Here is a 14923-nt window from a genome sequence, read left to right as displayed (position 1 = left end):
GAAGTAGAGGATAGTTTTAAAATGGATATTAGGAAAATACGGTGTGAGATTGTGGATTTGATTTAATGGACTTGATAGTGGGTTCAATGCTTTTTTATTGTTACCACAGTTGTATTGCGGTTCCATAGGGCATATGGAATTTCCTTGAACAACTACCAGCTGTCGTAGGAGGTTTTGTATGCCGTATATACAGATAAACCGTTCTCAACGTTTCGGAGCTATTTCCCGCCTCCATCTTCACTCCTGTACCCCGAAGAATGGGGACAGCATGTACTCCGAAATATTGGTAACGATCTACCTGAAGGTAGAGCGATATATCTAAGAAGACATAAATCTTTACGATGAAAATATTTAGTTACATTATAAATATGGGCAAGGCCTGGCCATGTAGAAAAGAACTGTACTCAGCTGTACTGCATAATCATAACAAATTATAATTAATAAAATTAACTAAATGAAATCCTGGCTTACTTGAAACAGTAATCAAGGGTACTGGGAGACGTTTATCACGTTGTGATGAAAAATAAAAATTTTCATTAACCTCTTGGGAATCGAACCTCTGCCATTGGGGGATAACACATCATCTATTGCTACCAGTCACATATAATGTAAGGTAGGTCCTGCAATGAGCATAACTTCGAGGTATTTCTTTTACATTCGTGAATATTACCGAAGGCGACAGTCGAATTTTGACGAGTGTATCGAACCGGAAGTTCTACGCGGAGTTCCGTTTCGTGGGAGTAAGAGCGGTAGCGGCGTGAAGTGTTACATTTCTATGATTCGTGAGTTTTATATTACAAGTTATAAGGTTTTCAGTGTTATGATATGTGAGATAATGTACAATGGCGTGTGTTACAATAGTTAGATTTATAAACCAGTGTAATACAGAGCAGATGAACTGTGATGTAAACTGAGCTAGGTTTGGCTTGGCGGGTTGTGTTGCTTCAGCAGTTTTAGCGTCAGTTACAACGATTGCGTGCTGCCTGGGTTAAGGTAAGAGATGAGATATGTTTTATGATGTATACATTTAGCTTTTAGCAAAGTTTTCAGGAGAGTAGTGGAGTTATCACGGATGAAAAACGTGTCGTGTATTCGTCGATCAGCAAGAGGTTATGGCGAATTGTTTAACGTGGCAGGTGAATTAACTACGGCGCACAGCATTTTTCAACACAGATGCTCATTTCGCAAACTGCATGTTAGATTGCAGTAAGTGGGGCAATAAACATATCACACTGTTAGAGTTCAGGACGTGCCTTGTTTGGAGAGAAACAAAGCATCTGTAACCGATTTCAGATAACGTGGTAAGCCCATCTTGACGGCCCATTTAACGTCATGTGTGTTTGTGCTTAGGAAATTAGGTTAAGAGATTATGTTCGTTTATGTGCAGAGTTTTATTTGAACATATTAACCAAGTCAATAGGTCAGGTCCGTTCCATAGCTCAAGCGGTAAGTCTCTGGCTTCCCACCGCGGCGGCCCGGGTTCGATCCCTGGTATGGTCAAGTGAGATTTGTGGTGGACAAAGTGGCGCTGGAGCAGGTTTTCTCCGAGTACTTCGGTTTCCCCTGCCAATCTTCATTCCACCAATTTCTCCACAATCACCCTCACCTATCATCTGGGGCTGGTACAATAGGCCAGAAGTGGCCGCAGTACAAGGGACTTAAACCCACCCCACTAACAAATTATCCGTTGGGGTTCAGTAAATCCATCGTCCTGTGTGGAACTGTAAGTAGATGGCACCTCTTTGATAATCATTAAGTAAAAGAAATAGAACATAGAGCAGCTTATTTACTATGTTTATATAAATATTATACAATCTAATCATCATCATTGTGAACGGAGAAGTTCATGGAGGTAGGCCTAGGCCCACTGGGGCTGTAGTGCGAAGGAAAAAAAATCATCATCATTATCATGAAAATTGTTCCCTTGTCACCACAGCATTGCGCATCCTACGGTTGCAACATCTCTTATAATATTCAGAAACTGTGTGGAACTGAAGTAAACGAGGGCCAGGAACAGGCAAATGACGTACGTAGTTCACAATGACACGACGGTCTACACAAGTTGCAATACACTGAGCTCACTTCGGAGCTCAGAAGTAGGCTATTTCCCGAGTGCTTGTCCGTTAGGAAGCCAACATGATATCGCCACTGACCATTGCGAGTTGGGAAGCCAGGATAGCTCATTCGGTATAGCGACTGGCTACGGGCTGGACGACAAGGGTTCGGAGTTCAAGTCCCGGTGGGCAGCAAGAATTTTTACTTCTCTACATCATTCAGACCGGCTCTGGGGTCCACCGAACCTCTTAACCTTTGGATACCGAGGGCTCTTTCTTCGGGAGTAAAGTGGCTGTAGCGTGAAACTGACCACTCACCTCCAATTAGTGCCTAGGTCAAGAAAACGTGGATCTACACATCCACTCCCCCATATGCCTTCACGGCGTAGTGCTTAATTAGTTAAGCACAGGGACAACTTTACCACTGTGAATTTTTGCCTGTTCCATACACGTCCTGAACAAACCGAAAAGGTAAAATTGTCCCTGTGCTTAATGAATTAAGTACCACGATATGGAGACGTATGGGGGAGTGTAGATATAGCTCCACTATTTTTGCCTCAACATTAGATGGAGGTGAATGTTCAGCTTTACGCCCCGGCCGCTTTGCCCCCGGAGGAAGAACTCTAAATATTCACTGGTTGGGATTCAGAAGGTAGTACAGCCTGTATATGCCGACTGGACAAGGAAGGAATGCCGGTTTTGCTGAGCCCATTAGTGAATACTGACATCGCAACGCAGGTTTTCAAAGGGGTGAAGGGACGACGAGATTGAGGTTACACACGTTGTGTATTTTGTGCCATATTTGCTGAAAGCATAAACTGTGGAGCCAGAGAAACAGCAGTTGCTGTAACATTCGTTACTTGGCAACGGCCACGAAACAGACAACGGAACGATGTTCGTTACTAGGCGATAGATTCTTCATAAGCAGGGATATACCGTCGTAAACACGTTCCCGCTGCAAAGGATTCGCATGCAACAGAGGAACGGTCTTTCTGCTTGGTCCGTGCTGAGATGTTATAAGGAGGACAATAGAAAGCAAGATTAGCCTGCTGTGCCCATTGTGACCAAACACGGAAAGTGTTACACAAGTAATAATGTCACATGCAGGGCCTATAATTACAATATATACGTGTATATTACTAATCTCATGTCAAGGCGGGTTGGAGTGCCTCCACCGTGGCCCTGCGATTCTTGTCGGGCGTCGGAAGGGGAAGTCTCGAATCTGAGACAGTAGATTTTGGTCGCGGGTCCCACGGAACTCGGGCCCCAGAGTGACTACACTGGCGAGAGCGGCAGCGATTGTGGACAGCGGACCTGTCTTCTAGTTGGGGTGGGGGGGGGGCGCTCCGCAACGGCGTGCCCGTGAATGTCTGACGATGGTGGAAGTCTGACCGTGGGTCCCAGACGGATGCTTTGTTCCGGGCCGGATTGGCCGACCGACTGTAACATGAGACTCGGCTCGGCTCAGCTAGGCAAGTTCATACCCGCCCGGCAACGAATACAAACGCAAAATGTGGAGGCCCTGTTGGGGGCGGTGTTTTGTATTCGATCCGACTCGAATTTATGCGTCAAGGTATAGCAGACTGGCCCTCCAGGTTGTGGAGGCGGGTTCGAATCATCTCCACCGTAGCCCTGCGGGTCGTAGAAAGCGATGAAAAGGGAACCCAGTGCCTGGGGGTATAACTGGGCCACCCCGTTCCTGGGGTTAGAAATACGGGAACCTGGGCTCCAGGTTGGGGGAGACTAGAGTCTGAGACAGTAGAATGTGGTTCTGAGTCCTGCGGGACTCGGACCTGAGAATGAATGTGCTAGCGAGGGTCAGCAGCAGTTGTAAACGAGATCCATCCTCGCGTCAGAGAGGTTGTTACATAAGGACCGTGACCGCAAGTGTTCAACTGGGGGAAAGAAGTCTGGCCGTGGGTCTCAAGGGGTTTGGCTCCAAGACGAACTGATTGGCGGTAAACTGCCGGCTGTAAAGTAATTCTGACCCTGAAGAATATTTCAGTTAAAATGGAGTCGCCGTTCAGGGTGGACTTGGACACGAAAGCAGAGGAATAGCCATTGCTAGAAGCCGTTACCAGGTAACTACTAGTCAAGACATTGCGGGCTGGAAAAGATTTAGCGTGTGATTTGTAAAGTGTGGAAATTAGTAATGGCGCTATAATTAAATGTAATTACGTATTGTGTGTTAATAATAGTCAATAAATCCAATATCAAATCCAAAACCCGATCTATAGCCACTCCATACTAGTTGACAGTATTCGTCAATAGGGAAGAAAGCAGATTTGTCACCGCAACTCCTTGATCAGACAGAATATACATGCAAGTACATTGACTAAACATGTGCATAGAGTTCAAACAGAATTTGAGGTTCTCAGAATGGCGACTGTGAAGAGTACTGTTTTCTGGTTTTAAAGTCACGTGAGCCCTAACAGAACCTTACTATTTGTGTAAAAATGTCCCATTGTATGAATTAATTGTTTTAGAGAATAAGACTGAGTTTAATCTTGTTAACACATAATACTGTACAGTTAGAAGAATATATGACTGACAGCCACACGCCATAAGAAAGAGACGCCGACCTAAGATTAGATGGAAATATGACGTAAGGGAAGACCTAAAGGAGTTTAGGAATTTATAACTGGATAACTCGGACACAGGACAGAAGTAGTTGGAAGGAAATTGTTGAGCAGGCCAAAGCGTTCAATATTGGAAGCTGTCGAGCCTTATGATGAAGAAGACATAATACTGTAATCTGATAATTTTGTCAATATAATGTAAATTCATGGAAATGCAAAGAAGTTTTCTTTATGACTAACTTTGTAGGCAGCGTGATAAGCTTTGCAGCATTTTAATTTGTACCTAAAATAAAATAAAGGCAAATGCGATGGCTATAAGTGAAAGAGTTCACTCTTCTTTCTACTGAGGGACTGAGCCCGTAAAAATTTAATTTCTTCTTTATTTTATGTGCTTGTGAAAAGCTGGTTCCAGTGAAATAGTGTCACGAATGATAAACTGAAGGTATGTCCTGTTAATATTTTAAAATCAAATTTATTACATCCATAAAATCATGTATATGTACTTATCATTTTATTGATATAAAGAACCTTAATTTTTTTTATTTGTAAAACTTATGTTTATCTCATGGATGGGGGATTTATAATAAGTGAGAAATTTCTGATATTTTTATTTAACGAAAAGTGATGGAATATTATAATGTGTCATTCTGAAAGTAAGTGAGCGACATCCACTTGAAGCTTATCAACATTATTCGCATGGAAATGCATTGCCTCCATAGTATTTTTATTGCTAGTGGGGTGGGACTAAGTCCCTTGTACTGCGGCCACTTCTGGCCTATTGTACCAGCCCCAGATGATAGGTGAGGGTGATTGTGGAGCAATTGGTGGAATGAAGATTGGCAGGGGAAACCGAAGTACTCGGAGAAAACCTGCCCCAGCGCCACTTTGTCCACCACAAATCCCACTTGACCAGACCCGCGATCGAACCCGGGCCGCCGCGGTGGGAAGCCAGCGACTAACCGCTTGAGCTATGGCGCGGCCTGGTTCCATAGTTACTGTGATGACTGATTTCTGCAACTAGATCTGCACTGGAAATTACATAGCGATATAAAAATATTGTTATAATAGAGCTTGCTACCAGGGTAGCAAAATGGTTGCTCACTGCTGTCCTATAATAATAAACAAAGGTTTCTGTCATTCTTTAATGCACTTTCGCCAACACAGAGATCTCCTCGTGTCTTTAGTGAAAGTAGTGGACCCACAGCTCATCACAGTGGCCGATTACTGGAATCGTGGGTTTGAATCCCATTCAGGACATGGATGTCTCTGTTTTTTATGTGTTTCTGTTTGCGACGGACTGATCTCCCGTCCAAGGAGTCCTACTGACTATCTTAGTATAAGAAACTGAAGTGAAATGAAACGTTTCTTGGATGTCCTATGCTCCAAGTGGAAGCACAAAACGAAGAAGCTGACCTGCAGATCTGTTAGAAGTAGTTAGAAGATGTGTTAGAAGTTAGCCTCGTTAGAAGGACGGTCTATCGGCCTGGACACCGGGTATCCTCACTGTGTTTTCCAGTGGTTTATCTCAGTTCGATTCTCGGCGCTACAAGATCAGAGAAGTAGGGGGTCTGGAACGGGGTTCACTCAGCCTCGTGAAGATAATGGAGGAGCTATTTCAAGGAATTAGCTGTTCCGGTTTAGAAAACCGAAATTAACGGCCGTGGGGATTCGTTACGCTGACCACGCGACGCTTTCTATCCGCTAAAGTTGGCACTAACTTCGTCGACAAGTGGGGATCGCTCGGTCGGTATAGTTCCCTTGCGGAGTCAAGCCACGGAGTTTTTTTTATCTCAGCTCTTCCCTATACTCCAAATAAGGTCAAGACCGCTGCCTTCCACAAGTTTTCCAGTTAGTTATTCATGAGTCATTCTCTCAAGTTTCGTTAAGTAATCCACAATAAATAAAATAAATGAGCGTTACAATCTGGAAACTTTTGGCGTTTGGGTAGATCAAGAAACTGAGTAGAGCCTTTTCTTCAGGAATCCCCATTAGTTCTTCAGAAGAACTCGCCATTGGATCTTGTCAAGAACCAGATGGACCTAGTCCACATTCTCATGAACTATCTTTAAGATACATTGTAATATTATTTTTTCTTTTACGCTTACGTCTCTTATTAGATTTCTCCCCTTCAAGTCTACCTCTAAGATTTTGTACAATAAAAAATATGCACTTTGCAATGGAATATACTGACAGAGAAATGATTCCTTAATAGAAACCATATTTTAAAAGGTTAAATGTGATTAACTTCAACGGATATCGCAAGAGAGGGCAGTCTGTTCTCTTCATTATTCAGGTACGGTCCTCTTGGAACTATTGACACCGAATTCATCTGCTGTCTCTGTGCTTCTGCAATTACTTGTCTCTCTGCTTCAACATCCATTTTCTTTTCCGACGGCTTCCAAAACACGCAACAATATCCAAATATGTTCCGGACGAATCTGAAGACAGACTGAATGACATCGAGTGTCTCATTCAGGAAACAATAAAGGAATGGATTCAGAGCTGTTGAAAACAGACTAAGTATGGTAAACCAGTATTGCAACAGCCACCATTTCATATCGTCCAGTCGAATGCTGGGGTCCGACTGCGCCACATTATAGCTCCAACTAGGCACGCGACCTATGAAACAAGTAGCAATAAGAACCATAATTACTTTGAAGGTACGTACTTTACGTTTGCTTTGGACGGTACGAACAGTCGGTTCTACATGGGAACTTGTTTCGGGCATGCCACTGTAATTTTCCTTTCTGCGGTTCAGAGGTGTTCCAGAGGTACTGTCAGTCAGTAAAGTGCTTCTTGACCCCGTGTTACTTTCAGTGTTGCTTTTGAAAACATATCTAGGTGACGTCTTTGTGTCACCTTTCTTGTACTTTTTTGTATCTCTTCTGGAGGCGCTTGTAATGGCTGTTTTGTGTGAAGAATTCTGCGCAGGCGCACTTTTGTTTGTGGGAATACGTCGCTTCCAGATGTACATGGCTACAACGACATAGAATCCGACGAAAGTGACAAACAAGGGAAGGAATATTAGGGTGTATACTGTTATGTAATACTCGCTTTTGAATACTTTTGTGGGTACGACGCAGAAGTACAGGCTCTCGGGAAGAATATCACATTCCACAGTCACCACATGCATTGGCCCCTTGTAGTCGTAAGTGAAGAACATCGGCGTGGCTGTTCCTGAAACAGTGAATCATGAATAATCATATCAGTAGAATGGGATAGCCGCCTCTGTGGTCTAGAGGTCAGAGTTCCTGGCTACAGATCCAGAGGTCCCGGGTTCGATTCCCGACGCTACCAGGTTTTCTGAGAAGTAGTGGGTCTGGAACGGGGTCCACTCAGCCTCATGAAGATAATTGAGGAGCTATTTCAAGGAAATAGCGGCTCCGGTCTAGAGAACCGAAATGAAAGGCCGTGGGGTCCGTTGCGCTGACCACGCGACACCCTCTAGCCCCTAAAGTTGGCACTAACTTCGCCTAGTTCACTTGCGGACTAAAACTGCGGAGTTAATTTTGTTTGTTTTTTGTAAGGAGAATGATATGTTGGACGTGTAGCAGGAGCAGGATATACGAAAAATTAGTATAAAATGTTAGCCGTTAAACCTTTAGAAATCACTCTTGAGATATAGGCTTCAGTATGAAGATAATATTAAAATTGACCTTAGAAAAAGAAATGTGCGAAGTTATGAGTTGGATTTTGGTAATTAAGATTATTGCCCATGGTGGAGTTTTGTGACGACGGTAATGAACTTTAGAGTTCGAGAAAGGCATGCGATATGTTGACCAAAGAACTGATTGTGTTGGATGTGAAGTTCACGCAACAGTGCCTGTGAGGATAGCTGTCTTAAGGGAAGTGAGGCCGTGTAGTCCGGTACGCTTTCAAAAGTTTGCTGCTTGCTTGCCGTTGGTGTCTTAGCATATTTTAACCTTGAAGAACGAGGCAGTACTTTCCTCCGTAACGTCGCTTAACTTCTACCGAGATATACGGCGTCACCCAGACGACTGTACTGTTCAGATGAGTAAGCAACAAATAATGAAACACGGCAGGCTGCGGAAGAATTAATGTGTGGTGATTTGTAAAGTGTGGAAATCAGAAATAGCGCTGTAATTGTAGTTAGAAGTCGTGTGTATATGTGGTCAATAAATCCATTCGCCAGTCCATACCCCATCCATAATCACACTCAAACACGTGACAGTAGTATCCTTAAATTCACACACACACACACACACACACAAAATTGAAATATAGAGTGCCCGAATGCAATGAGAACATTTTCCCCGGCTGTCAGTTTTGACCATTATATTCAGCATATTCAGTTCTCTTGATTATTTTATCCAAAGCTGCCATAAAAATATCTTCATTTATTTAAAAGCGGAATTTATTTTTAATGAAAGAGCGTGCATTATGTTCCAGAACTCTCACGGCCAATATCTCCTTTCTTACCTGCACACACAGACCAGACTAGCAGCATAAAGGCCAGGCATATCCACAGGCTCGGCTCCCACCTTCTCTTAGCCCCACCCCTCACAGCCTGGAATCGGTCCAGGGCGATGCAGGAAACTGTCATGGAGTTGACCAGGAGGCACATCGCCATCAGCAGGGGCACAAAGTTGCACGTGCTTTCACCCAGCACCTGCACATAGGCTGTAGCTTACTGATGCTGAACTGCTGCTTAGCAGCGAGGGTTGTTACGTGTAGTGATGGTCGTAGTCGGCATCAGTTAGGCTTTGCTGTCGGCGGAGTTCTTAGGAAATAATTCTGTTGCATTTACATGGCCTTCCTTTTATTCACATACTCTATCTGTCTGTCTAGCCGGTCACGGTAGCCGTGCGGTCTAAAGCATGCACTGTCTTCGCTCGCTCGGAAGCCGGGATCGTGGGTTCGAATCCCNTCTATCTGTCTAGCTATCTATCTATCTATCTGCTTGTCTGGCTGCCTGTCTGTCTGTCCGTCTATCTGCCTGCCTACTTACCTGTCTACCTGTTTATTGCTCCCACCTGAAGCATAGGGCATCCGTAAAACACTTCGTTTCACTTCAGTTTCTTAATCTTAGACGGTAGGACTCCTTGGACGGGGGATCAGCCCATCGCAAGCTGCTATCTACACACGACAGCACAAACACAGAATAAACGGAGGCAAACATCCATGCCTTGAGTGGGATTCGAACCCACGATCCCAGCTTTCGAGCGGGGAAGACATTTCATGTGATGTCGCGGTCACCGTGATCGGCTCCTTCATATAGTATTTATTATTATTATTATTATTGGAGGGGTGGGTTTCCCCATGCACCGCGACCAGTGGTCTATTATACGTCCCCTCTGTGATATTCTACCAGTCTCTATACCCTACCGATACTGGTGCGTGCCATCAGTCCCGACTCAGCCAGCGAGTTCGGCCTCTACGGGCTCAGTGGTACCTCTCGATGCTTCCCCCATCTATCAGAGGCGTTAGAGACTACTGTTGGGCGGGAAATGTCCAATCAATTTGGCTCAGTGGTCCCCTTGGGGCATGAGGTTCTTTTACGTGCCGTAAAGCTACGACACGGGACCCACGGCTTAAAGTCCCTCCCGGAGGACTTGTTCCCTGAATTTTCCCGCCCTTAAAAATTCCACGACCTCCGCCGGGTTTGAACCCACGTACCTTGAGTCATGAGGTTGGAACGTTACTCCTAGATTACGGAGGCCGTTTTCATATAGTAACTTATGTACATTTCTCAGGCGCATGCGCTCCTCGGCTAGCGACTTCCAGACTTAACGGATTTCCGCACTTAGGATCCCGTTTAATTAACATTAATTACACTCACGTCAGGAATTCTCGATATTACAGCACGAAACTCGAATTTTAGGCGTTAGGTTCTTCAGACAGCCCAAGGCCCACAGACCACTCTTCCGACTCCCTCTGCCAAACCGAGTTCCTCCCAAAGTCTCCCGAAACCAGAGCTCTCCTATCTGAACTCAACGAGTGGCTGGATGCTGATAAAATATTAATTTAATAGTTTATAAAATATGTACATTCTCTAGTGACTCGAATGGCAGTTCTTAGTGATCCATGGTAGCGTAGTAATTAACTTCGTTACTTTAAAAATTTTAAATAAACTAAGTGTTTAATTAACTGGTTTGTTGTCCCTTTATTGACTTAACGGTAACAATAAATTTATAGCGCAGTAGGGGTTAAAATACTGAAAAATGGGTCTGAGTCCGGAGCACCAGGAAAGTGACCATATACGTCTCATATAGGGAACTCGATCCGATGTTTCGGCTTAGACCCATTTTCGGGAACGCATTCAGTCCTAAGTCTGAGATAAAACTGCAGCTTATTTGCTTCAAGCCACCAATGCTGACTGAAACAAAGTATGGATGTCGAAGAGTGTTACGTGAACTGAGGTTAAAAAGAGACGAACCGTCCTTTACTATTGAAGGTTCTATCATATCTTAGGCCTTCATGACGGCTCCCTTCCAAGAAGATTTTTTCTACTGCTTAAAATGCCCACTTATTTAAGTAATTAGGTGAGACACGTATGGGACAGTGGATGTATAGATCCACCTATTCTTGTCCTTGGCACTAGATATGTCTGCAGAAGGCCAACATCACGCCCTGACCGCTTTACCTCCAAGGAAATAGCCGCCTGTGTCCGTTGAAAAAGACCATAAAGCTGGTCTGGATGTTGTGATGAATTAAATCTCTGAACTCTGTCGGGAATCTAACCATTATTTCAAAATAGTAGGCCTATATAAAAGTTCAGTTCCTACCTCACAGAAAACACGCAGCATCTCCATTACGGAACACATTTATTTAATGCAGTTTAGTGAAATCTTTGTTAAAGCAGGACTCATGTACAGTAATTATTATTCTCTAAAGATTTAAAAAATAATTAGAACTCAGTAAGCAAGGAATAATATACTAACCCAAGCATTAGAATATTTCTGTATGAATTTCGGAATGTAGGTGGCGGAGTAACACGCACCAAGCAGAAGGTCGCTGAGAGCCAGAGAAATCAGGCAACATTTGTAGAGCATGCGCAGTTTCCTGTGGGGAAACAACAGTTTTAATTTCTAAAGGAAACCGAGAAGAGAGGAACAGATGTACGTGTATGATGGAGAGCTTTCGGTTTACCTGCGAAATAAAATGAAGACGGCTGCGCAGTTGCCGACTACGCAGAAGCAGCAGAGAATAATCGCCACAGTCAGCAGTGCGATGCGCTGTCCCTCTGGAAGAACTTTGAGATCCCTGTTCTCTTCCCACAGAACTGTCAGGCCATCCGTTTCGTTCTGCGTAAAACAGAGTCAGAGTCAGAGTCACTTTACGACTGACAGTTTACCACCAATCACCTCCTCTTGGCGACAAACCCCTTCTGACACAACCAGTAATTTTATTTTTCAACTGAACAAAAACAAACAAACTTCTTGACCTGTAGTCCGCAAGCGAACTATACCGACCGAGCTACTGCCGCTTGTCGGCGAAGTTAGTACCAACTTTTGCGGATAGAGAGTGTCACGTTGACAGCACAACGGTTCACCACGACCGTTAATCTCGGTTTTCTAGACCGGAGCCGCTATTTCGTTGAAATAGCTCCTCAGTTATCATCAAGAGTCTGAGTGGATTCCGTTCCACACCCATTACTTCTCAGAAAATCTGGTAGCGCCGGGAATCGAACCCGGGACCTCTGGACCTGTAGCTAGGAACTCTGGCCACTAGACCACAGAGGCGGTCTTTCCAACTGAACACTTGCGGTTATAGTCCTTATGTAACATCTTCTCTGACGGTAGGATTCGTCTGTCGTTTACAGTTTCTGCTGGTTCTCGCCCGCGCACTCGTTCTCGAGTCTGAATCCAGCGGGACTCATTACCACATGTTGCTGTCACACTCTAGACTTGCCCAAACCGGAGGGTCAGGTCCCCGTATTTAAAACCCCCAGTAACAAGGTGGTCCAGTTATAGCCCCTGTACTGGGTTTCCTTTTCGTCGCCTCCTACGACTTGCAGGGCTGCCTTAGAGGTATTCGATCTCGACTCCAAACGGAATACGTAAAACAGTAAAATGAGCTGATAGTTTTAAAGTCTCTTGTAAGTGAACCGATTTTGTGAAACTAGTGACGTGTATTCTATGTGGAGAGTCATCCTCAGGTACTATGTACATATTTACATCTTTAAATAATTATTAGATTCTATATCAAATTTGTGATGGAAAGCTAGAAAATCACAAAAGAGAAGATCTATTTGAACATTTATTTCGTAAACGTGCCTCCTCAATGTGTGACTTACACTTAAAAGATATTTTAGACAGCCCATAATGTCTGTCCATAGTTAACACTAGCAACGTCTTGTAGATTCCGAAGAGTTCTGACGATGGTGTAGAACACTCAGACTTACTGGGTTTTTGGACTTTGTCCATCTTCCGGTATTCTAGAAACTATTCTAGAAAAACATAGTTTCGGAAACTGGTCACTGACTGAGGGTGACTGCCCCACTCACCTGACGACGGAAACAGATCCAGTTTCCGAAACATTATATTTTACTAGTGGCCAGAGTCCGAAAACCCAACAGTTCTGAGTAAAAACGTCTTGCCTGCAGCAGTTTTGATTTCATTTTCCCCGGCATTTTACTTACACTGTCATTTACGAATGGCAGAGGGGTAGCCTTCATGTGTCATTTAGATGTTTTTTTTTTCCTATCAGTTTAGGCCTATAATTTCTTTGTGTTCCTGTTCGTTAATATGAAGGCGCATGTGCTAACGGTCCATGAAAATGGCAGGTCGTAAGAGACGGAGCCATATTAAAGTGACCACTAATTATGCCGCAGCAGGGCCGATAAGATGAAAGCTATCTGCAAATGCATTGAATAAGCATACATACTGTTGCGTATAGACCCGTTGCTAAGCGGTGACTCTGTAAACAGCGTCCGTTGCTAGGTAACGCCACCAACACACAAGCACGCAACAACAGAACAACGGCGTTATGTAACCCGTTTCCTAGTAACGGATCGGTAAGCACGCGTCTACAAAAATAGGGACATTGTTTGAAACTGTGTTTTCTATTCGGCCCGTGCAAAGTAGTTATAAAGAAGACCGTTAAGGCAATGCAGTTAGTTGATGGTTTGGCAGTTCAGTTGGGTTCTGCAAGGGGGGCTGAGCACAACTGGCGATTCAGGCCAGTTGAGTGTTGAAAATCCGGCTGTGAAGAAAAGAGTTGTAAAAGTGCGACTGCGAAAAGACGACTTTATGTGTGCTGTAGTTAGACTGTTATAATTAATGTGTTAAAATCCGTTGCCAAGATACGACTAGTGAACACTCAGAAGTCTTAGCGTGTGCCATGGATTTCTAAAGAGTAGAGATCAGCGATAATGTTGTAAATCCAGTATCCGATTAATACCCCGTCTATAGTCACATGAATCATGGCAATACAGCAAGGGATGGCCCTCGTGCTTGGGGGTTGGACGCGGAGATAACAGCTCTTCACCGTAAAAATCAGTATGTTACAAAATGTCATACAGGAACTCTGACTTCGAAAGATTCTTCTGGACGAATCCAACAACGGAAAATAAACGCGAGATAGGAAGAAAATAATGAGACTCTTTAAGAAATGGGGTGGGAGAGTGTGGACTGGATACATCTAATTGAGGATGAGGACTACTGGGGGTGGGGGCTCTTGTGAACATGATAACGAGCTTCTGTGTTCCAGAGACTGATGCAAAGTTTGAATAGTAGCTGAATAACTGTCACCTTCTCAAAAATGACTCAGACCTACAATTCTTGAGATCTTAAGTCGAAACACTTACATCAGGTTTCATGGACATGCAGGTTTGCAGATCCATTGTGCAGAGGTCCTTCTGTAATAAACAAAAAACAAGTGAGATTTGACATTCTTTTGGCGCTGACTGTAAAGTATACAGACTTTTGGGATGCTGAGCTTTGTAGTTTGGCATACAGTATGTCCTAGGAGGAAGAGTCAATATTCTGGGAGGTCATGGTATCGGTTATGGCTTGTGAATATCTACCGTTATATCGTCATATTCCAGAACACAGTACTCTTCAACGCAGAACGTATCATTATGAATCATCCACGGTAAGAAAACCAAACCGAAATTTGCTGTTAATAGTTAATATCCTTTTCGCGCACTCGACATTTGGACTTCCTATCTTTGCTCAGAATAACTGTTGAGATTACTGTGATTCTCCCAAGTTCCTCCAGGAATATTCTGGAACAGTTTTTTTATTGCTAGTGGGGTGGGACTAAGTCCCTTGTACTGTGGCCACTCCTGGCCTATTGTACCAGCCCCAGATGATAGGTGAGGGTGAT

General features: G+C 43.9%; 1 protein-coding gene across 1 annotated transcript; it reads right to left on the bottom strand.

Annotated features, from left to right (window-relative positions):
- Window positions 1-6664: 6664 nt before the first annotated feature.
- LOC111873706 (cholecystokinin receptor) lies at window positions 6665-14438 on the bottom strand. The gene is made up of 5 exons (XM_023868640.2): window positions 14403-14438; window positions 11744-11898; window positions 11536-11656; window positions 9074-9263; window positions 6665-7810 (listed from the first exon to the last, which is right to left on the bottom strand). The coding sequence occupies exons 1-5, from the start codon at window positions 14436-14438 to the stop codon at window positions 6864-6866; spliced, it is 1449 nt and encodes a 482-aa protein (XP_023724408.1). The 3' UTR covers window positions 6665-6863.
- Between the last annotated feature and the right edge of the window lie 485 nt (window positions 14439-14923).

The sequence above is a fragment of the Cryptotermes secundus genome, unplaced genomic scaffold (assembly GCF_002891405.2).
Source record: "Cryptotermes secundus unplaced genomic scaffold, Csec_1.0 scaffold31, whole genome shotgun sequence".
NCBI lineage: Eukaryota > Metazoa > Arthropoda > Insecta > Blattodea > Kalotermitidae > Cryptotermes > Cryptotermes secundus.
The sequence above is the reverse complement of the archived record's forward strand: the minus strand, read 5'-3'. Positions and strand labels throughout refer to the sequence as shown.

Bases quoted from the DNA above. Each gene is read 5' to 3' on its own strand.
- LOC111873706 (XM_023868640.2), bottom strand. From the start codon at position 14,438: ATGGATCTGCAAACCTGCATGTCCATGAAACCTGAT. The intron at 11,657-11,743 runs GTAAACCGAAAG...GTTTCCCCACAG, and splicing joins GTCTTCATTTTATTTCGCAG to GAAACTGCGCATGCTCTACA. The intron at 7,811-9,073 runs GTAAGAAAGGAG...TCACTGTTTCAG, and splicing joins AGTCTGGTCTGTGTGTGCAG to GAACAGCCACGCCGATGTTC.